This window comes from Euleptes europaea, chromosome 1 (genome assembly GCF_029931775.1).
Source record: "Euleptes europaea isolate rEulEur1 chromosome 1, rEulEur1.hap1, whole genome shotgun sequence".
In the NCBI taxonomy this organism is placed as follows: Eukaryota; Metazoa; Chordata; class Lepidosauria; order Squamata; family Sphaerodactylidae; genus Euleptes; species Euleptes europaea.
This window is the reverse complement of record NC_079312.1, coordinates 173,443,145-173,450,964: the sequence shown is the minus strand read 5'-3', so window position 1 is coordinate 173,450,964 and position 7,820 is coordinate 173,443,145. Positions and strand designations below refer to the sequence as shown.

At 42.9% G+C, this 7,820-nt stretch overlaps 2 protein-coding genes across 2 annotated transcripts; one reads left to right on the top strand and one right to left on the bottom strand.

Moving 5' to 3' along the window:
- The first annotated feature begins 820 nt into the window (after nucleotides 1-820).
- LOC130477673 (olfactory receptor 13C7-like) lies at nucleotides 821-1,756 on the top strand. Its single transcript, XM_056849717.1, has 2 exons — nucleotides 821-1,350; nucleotides 1,543-1,756. Exons 1-2 carry the CDS (start codon nucleotides 821-823, stop codon nucleotides 1,754-1,756), a joined length of 744 nt encoding a protein of 247 aa, XP_056705695.1.
- A 4,608-nt stretch (nucleotides 1,757-6,364) lies between these two features.
- LOC130477664 (olfactory receptor 10K2-like) lies at nucleotides 6,365-7,324 on the bottom strand. The gene has a single exon (XM_056849703.1). The coding sequence runs from the start codon at nucleotides 7,322-7,324 to the stop codon at nucleotides 6,365-6,367; it is 960 nt and encodes a 319-aa protein (XP_056705681.1).
- Between the last annotated feature and the right edge of the window lie 496 nt (nucleotides 7,325-7,820).

Sequence of the window (7,820 nt, the reverse complement as noted above, 5' to 3'; positions counted from 1 at the left end):
TTGTAGGTTATCCGGGCTGTGTGACCGTGGTCTTGGTATTTTCTTTCCTGACGTTTCGCCAGCATCTGTGGCCGGCATCTTCAGAGGAGTAACACTGAAGGACAGTGTCTCTCAGTGTCAAGTGTGTAGGAAGAGTGATACACAGTCAGAAAGGGGTTGGGTTTGAGCTGAGTCATTGTCCTGCAAAAAGTATCAAAGGTAATGTGCTAATCATTGTCCTGTAAGTATCAAGATAATGTGCTAATGAGGTGTATGTTAGCACATTATCTTGATACTTACAGGACAATGATTAGCACATTACCTTTGATACTTTTTGCAGGACAATGACTCAGCTCAAACCCAACCCCTTTCTGACTATATATTACTCTTCCTACACACTTGACACTGAGAGACACTGTCCTTCAGTGTTACTCCTCTGAAGATGCCTGCGTGAGCTGCTGGCGAAACGTCAGGAAAGAAAATACCAAGACCACGGTCACACAGCCCGGATAACCTACAAGAACCAATGAACTCTGACCGTGAAGGCCTTCGACAATATTTAGAATGGATTAGATTTCCTGACATATTCCTTAAGAGCAAAAAACAAATGTGGGGAGACATCTGCTTGCACATCTGCCTGTATGACATCTGCCTTTGCCATTCAGAGTTGTGGGGACGAGAGATTTCTTTCAGAGAAATTGCATAAGGGAGAAGCTAGGCTTACAATTGTTAACCAGTGAGATCTCCTTTTGTCTTTAACCACCTGTGTTCTCCCATTGATAGCCGAGACATTTCTCCTCACACAACTCCTTGAACACCTTGAGAAGATGCTGAGCAGACCATGAACAACAACAGTGAGACGGTGGTGACTGAGTTCATTTTGCTCGGCCTCTCGAACCATCCTGTGGCTCAAGCCATCTTCTTCTGGATCGTTCTGGCACTCTACCTCATCAACCTTCTGGGGAATGGTCTGATGGTTATACTGATCGTTACTGACTCCCACCTCCACACTCCCATGTACTTTTTCCTCAGCAACCTCTCCTTCCTGGACATTTGCTACACCAGCAGCAGCCTCCCCCAGGCCTTGGTTACCTGCACCACGGAGAGAACTACCATTTCCTTCATGGGCTGCATGGCCCAGATTCACATCAGCCTATATCTAGGCACCACAGTGTGTGTCCTCCTGGCTGTCATGGCATATGACCGCTTTGTGGCCATATGCAGCCCCTTACACTACACGGTGATCATGAGCTGGAGAGTTTGTGTCCAAATGGCCATTGGAACGTGGGGAAGTGGCCTTATCCTGACCCTCATCCCCACAGTCACAGGTCCCAAACGCTTCTGTGGCTCTAATGTCATCAACCATTTCACTTGTGAGGCCCAAACAGTTGGCTAGCTGATCTGTGGTGATACCCACTTCAACAATATCGTTTCTTTTATCAACAGCATACTGGTCCTCATTGTACCATTTACTTTTATCTTGGTGACGTATTTGCGAATCGGCCTGGCAGTTTGGCGGATCCGTTCTAACCAGGGCTGGAGCAAGGCTCTCTCTACCTGTGGCTCTCACCTAGCTGTGGTCGGCATCTTCTATGGTTCAGCCATGGCCATGTACCTTCAACCAAAATCCAAATATACCTCCGACAGGGACAAGATGGTCTCTGTTTTCTATGGAGCTGTGACTCCCATGCTCAACCCTCTGATATATAGTTTGAGGAACAAGGATGTGAAACGGGCACTGCAGAAACTCTTTGGGGGGAAAGGATCCAGATATTAACTGAACTACTTCATCTTCTGCCGGTATCTCTCCGCCACTTTTCATTTGTTTATCATTTTACTTCATTTTCCATACTGGACATTACTAAAGCTTTGATACAATCTTCATTTTATTTTATTTTTGTATGAGTTGGTTTTCCATTGGGGGGAGAAGCAGGGTTTTTGTTGCTGTTGGTGATATTATCCTAGTTGATATCAGTGCGCTCCGGAGACGAACATGTCAGCTGTAAGATTACGTTTTAAAAATGGATGTGGACAGGAATGTTTTTAAGTGCTGGCAGCTACCACTGTCCATCCAAGATGTTGCTGTTTCCCCCAGTAGGATCAGTGGAGAGAGGCACCTAATTTAGGGGACTTTAAAATCCACCCCCTTTGCCTATTCTGCTTGAAACTAGTGACAAAGGGCACCTAATCTGGGAGAGTTTAAAATCCACTCCCTTTGCCTATTCTGCTTGAAACTTGTGACAAAAGGCACCTAATTTGGGGGTCTTTAAAATCCACTCTTTGTCTATTCTGCTAGAAAGTTAAGTGGTCTTTAGGTTAGAGGGAGGGTTGAATTCTGTACAAATTTGGTACCATTATCTTTACAAACAGCTTCCCCAGACCTTTGAATTGCCTCCCCGTTGAAAATAATGTCGTGAAATTCTGCAACCTAGGGGGGAAATGGATTTGAATCCCAACCCAGTAATGCACTACTTGAAAATCAACCATCAAGGTAAAAGTTCCCTCTGAATCCAGGATCCAAAATTATAATGATTTTTTTCTTGGAGCACCCTCTATTTGGAATAAACTGTTATTAGCCCTCCTCCCTGGTTTTAATGTTAAAAAATAATGTGTTTTTTTAAAAACATATTTTTAAAATCCTTTATTTTAAATGTTGTTTTAATGTAACATTTTAAATATTTTGATGTTTGCAGCCTTTGGAACCCTATTTGGGTGGAAAGTCAACATGAAAATGTTTTAAATACATAAATAAATTGAGCAAAAAAACCCAGTAAGCTAAAGAAATACTCTGAAGCCTTAGTTCTATTAGAAAGTTTCCCCTCTGCACTTCTGTTTCCTTTTTCCCCTCTTGCATGTGTGCAACATGAATCAAATGCTAACAAACTAAGGAATGCTTAAACTTGGGGGGCCCTTTGAGTATGGGACAACTAACTCTCCTCTTCTCCCCAATTGGCCCTTCCTTCAACCCACAGATTCCAAATGGGAAAGGAGTCTAATTTTTTTTAAGAATCAAGTACAGTCTCATTATTTTAAAAAGTATGATACTAAAGCTAGCCCTCTTCTGTGACAGCTGCACATCTTATTCATGTTACCAATCATTCCTTTGTACCAGATGAGAGACTTGTGCTAGAAGGAACCACACTTTGTATTTGCTCTTCAATGAGCTGGGTTTTTTTTAATGCAATATGAATAGTGTTCATATTGCAAGAGTCACTGGAGAAGACAATCATGATAGGAAAGGTTGAGGGCAGCAGGAAAAGAGGAAGACCCAACAAGAGATGGATAGACTATAAAGGAAGCCACAGCACTCAATTTGCAAGATCTGAGCAAGGCTGTCAAAGATAGGACATTTTGGAGGACATTGATTCATAGGGTCCCCATGAGTTCGGAAGCAACTTGATGGCACTTCATACACACACACACACACATGAACACTGTTAAAAAATGGTAGGTCATCAAGGCAAACAGAGGGAAACAATTATTTGAGAGGAATGTGGCTCAGTGGTAGAGCAACTGCTTGACATGCAGATGGTCCCAGGTTCAATCCCTAGCATCTCCAGTTAAAGGGACTAGGCAAGTAGGGGATGTGAAAGACCTCTTTCTGAACCCTGGAGAGCTGCTGCTGGTCTGAGTAGACAATACTGACTTTGATGGACCAAGGGTCTGATTCATTAGAAGGCAGCTTCATGCATTCATGTGTAGTCATTCATCCACATTCTCAGTAAGAAGTGTCAATAACAAAATGGCACCCCAAGCATCCCAGCCATTCTTGAGGAGACTGAAGAGATCTCTGACCTGCCTGTGGCTATAGGCTATTACTTATGGGAAAGACTCTGGAATCAATTTCTTTAAACAGAAAGGGTTTTAGCCAACAGGCCACATGCTTCAGATCTCTGCACTCCAGTAAATACAACATCCTTCAATAGGGTTACCATGTTGCCTATAAATCTGCTCACTCTTCCTGGCCATAGCTCTTCAGGATTTTAGGCAGAGCTACCTCACTACCACGGTCCTTTAACTAGTGATGGCAGGTGTGACAGAAATCCTAAAATTTGCTAAGGCTCTAGCGCCATCTAGAGTGTCTGAGATCTTGGACCAATAGAGGTTCCATTAGAATGAGCCACTCCCTTCAGTTGCTCGTTGGACCATCGTGGCAGACTTAATCCCTTTTGACAAAGTACAATCCGGTTTGGACTATATGGTATATGTCTCTGGTTGGTAAAAGTAGCTTCTGACATCAGTAGGATTGCCAGCTCTGGGTTGGGAAACACCTGGGGTGGAGCCTGAGGAGGATGGGGTCTGGAGATGGGAGGGACTTCAATTCCATAGAATCCAATTACCAAATGGCCAGAGCAGTCAGGGTACAAAATCCAACTCTTCTTCAATGACTAATCAGCAGCCTTGCTGGGTGGAAGCCCTATCTGGCTCTGTCCATTTTCTAAAAACACTTGGTGGGCACCAGGAAAGGGTGGGTGCCATGGTGACTCCTGATCTCTTCGAACCTTATCAGCCGTCCATGTAATTTACCTTCATTGCTATGATCCATTTTCACACATTAAGGTAGAAGGAACTTTCTTGACTGAAGAACTCAAGGGATCGTCCAGTTTCCTACTTCCATATGTTGTGGATATCTCTTCAATGATGCAACACAAGTACATCAGTTAATAAATAAAGTTATAAATAATCTCTTCAGTATCGGTAGATAAGTGGCTGTAAATAATCTCTTCAATACTAGACGGGTTGTCGGCTCCTGATCCCGTTTCGTAAAAATCTTCGTCAGAACTTCACATCAATCTTATTTGTCCAAAATGACAACATGGAATGAGGAGTTTGTTTGATTATGTATCATTTCTGACAAATAAGATTGATGTGAAGTTCTGCTGAAGATTTTTATGAAACGGGATCAGGAGCTGGCAACCCTTCTAGTACTGAAGAGATTATTTGCAGCCAGTAGAATGATTGTGTATTGTTACTTTGCATGTACTTTGGATGTATTTCAGTCAGTATGTATAGGTAGTGATAACGTTGGTACATAATTAAATCCATGAGTATTGTCCCTTAGCCACATGCTTTTGTATTTTGGGGTTTGATTGCAGTGTTGGTATGGCGTGACTACTATTTTCTCTTGATCAATCCTTGACTTTGCCATCTCAAATATCGTCCATGTCTTTTCAAGCAGATGGGTATGAAATGTCTTACATGCATCAGGGTACAGATATATAATTCTGGATCTATTGCCTGACCAGCATGTTGAAGAGTTCCTTTCGTTTTGGAACGCTTGAGCACTTTCTAGGCTAATCAGCAGCTTCCCCTGTTGGATAGTCATCTGAAGCATAATTTAGCATTTTTGCAATTGTTGTAACTTACATTTTAATTCCATTGCATTGTATTATATATACTAACTGTTGGAAGCTGCCCTGAGCCTGACTTGGTTGGGAAAGCACAGGATATAAATTGAATAAAATAAAATAAATAAAAACTTCTAAAGATGGCAACCCCCTCACAACCTCAGTGAACTTATTCTACGCTATGGATAAAGAATGGACTCTATAATATGCCAAGTGGACTACCTTTAATGAGGGAAGAATTAGAAGGTTGTTATGTGAATCTCAGAATGGGTAAGGTACATGCCACCACTAATAAAAAGGTTTTCATTGCTACTGTCAATGGGAGACAGACTTGATTTGAGAGTTCTGGTAGCTGTGTGACCAAAGATGGACAGCACTGTATTCCTCTTTTTTTTTTAAGTCACTTTTGGCATTTCCAGTGGAGTACTAAAATCTCAGTGTTTGACTCGTTTTTCTGCTGAACATAGTGAGCCTTCCCCATGGAAGGCAATGAGATACTCTTCAATTCAGTGTGAATTTTATAGGGATCTTAGAAATCACCTGATCTTGCCTCTGCTGGTTTCATGGATACACTAGCCACTCCAGTGTTTTAATGGTGAATTTTCTGATTGAAGACAAGAATCCCACCATCTCACATACAGTGGCAAAGTTTTGCTATATTGCAACCACAATACGGAGATCGTTGTTGCAATGTGAAGCAGCTTGCTTATTATACTATTGTATGATTGTGTACTTTTGTGATTGCTTTTTTATTTTGTTATGCTAGTCAATGACTAGAGTGGCCAACCTCCGGGTACTAGCTGGAGATCTCCTGCTATTACAACTGATCTCCAGCCAATAGAGATCAGTTCACCTGGAGAAAATGGCCGCTTCGGCAATTGGACTCTATGGCATTGAAGTCCCACCCCACCCTCCTCAGGCTCCGCCCCAAAAACCTCCTGCCAGTGGTGAAGAGGGACCTGGCAACCCTAACAATGACTGTCTTTAATAAATCTTATCTCTTCTATTCAAGTCAACAAGAGGTGCTACCTTTCTTGTCACTCAGTATTTTTCTGAAATGAGACTTTTCTCCTGATAACCTTCCTCAAGGCACCCTTCACTTCCTTATTCCTGAGACTGTAGATCATGGGGTACAACATAGGCGTGACATTGGTGTAGATCAGAGAGACCACTTTGTCTTGCTCGAGGGAATAGCTGGCCTTGGGGCGGATGTAGATGAAAATGGCACAGCCATAGTGGAGGACGGCCACCACCAGATGAGCTGCGCAAGTGGAGAAGGCCTTTTTCCTGCCTTGGGAGCATTTGATCCTCAGGATGGAGTTGGCGATGAACACATAGGAAACCAGGATCAATAGGAAGGGAACCAGAAGAGCCATCAGGCATGCAACGAAGACCAAAATCTCATCGGTGTGGGTGTCACTACAGGCCAGGAACAACACTGGTGGAATGTCACAGAAGAAATGATTGATTTCATGAGAACCACAGAAAGGCAGCCTGAAAATCAGCGCAGTGAGTCCCAGGGAGAGGATGAAGCCTGTAGCACAGACTACCACCACTAGATGGAGACAGAGTGCCTGACTCATAATAACGGTATAGCGCAAAGGATTGCATATGGCCACATATCTGTCATAGGCCATCACTGCCAGCAGGAAACACTCTGATGTGCCCAAAGCAATGAAGAAATACATCTGTGTGGCGCATGCAGGCAAGGAGACCTTTCGGCTGCTGGCTAAGAAATTCACCAGCATCTTAGGCACAATGACCAGCGTGTAGAAGATCTCAATAGAGGACAGATTACGCAGGAAGAAATACATGGGGGTGTGAAGGGAGGGCTCAGCCAAAGTCACAACCACAATAGAAAAGTGCCCTGAGAGAGTGACCAGGTGCATGGTCAGAAATAGCCAAAAGAGAAGGACCTCATATTTTGGCAGGTTCGAAAAGCCGAGCATGACGAAGTCCTCAGAAGAATTCCTTTGATTCCAACTACTGGGCTCCATCAAGAAACAAAATCCTGCAAGTATGGGAGAGAAGGCTGGGATAAGAGAAATTTGACTCCCAAACTCTGGGTTGGAAGCTGTGGAAAATCTCTGCTATTGCTATCATCACAGCGAGATATTTTCACCTACCTCCTTGCACAGCAGCCAAAATTTATTTATTTATTTATTTGAATTTATAGCCCACCCTCAGTCCCAGCAAAAATGATGGCACGAGCGCTCATATTAACAACAATAATATATTAGTCTACTAACACCTTTCAATATAACTATAATAAGCCTAACTGGCGTGACTGGCTCACAGCTGTAGTACGTTGAAGTACTAGTGAGTTTCTTTCCATTGCATATTATGCACCTCTTGTAACCTTCAGTTATATATATCTTGTAGAATTAGTTCGGTTTATTATTAGGCTTAGAGTTAGGCTTATTATAGTTATATTGAAAGATGTTAAAGGTAAAGGTCCCTGTGCAAGCACCGGGTCATTCCTGACCCATGGGG

Bases quoted from the DNA above. Each gene is read 5' to 3' on its own strand.
- LOC130477673 (XM_056849717.1), top strand. From the start codon at position 821: ATGAACAACAACAGTGAGACGGTGGTGACTGAGTTCATTTTGCTCGGC. The intron at 1,351-1,542 runs TTGTGAGGCCCA...CTCTACCTGTGG, and splicing joins AATGTCATCAACCATTTCAC to CTCTCACCTAGCTGTGGTCG.
- LOC130477664 (XM_056849703.1), bottom strand. From the start codon at position 7,324: ATGGAGCCCAGTAGTTGGAATCAAAGGAATTCTTCTGAGGACTTCGTC.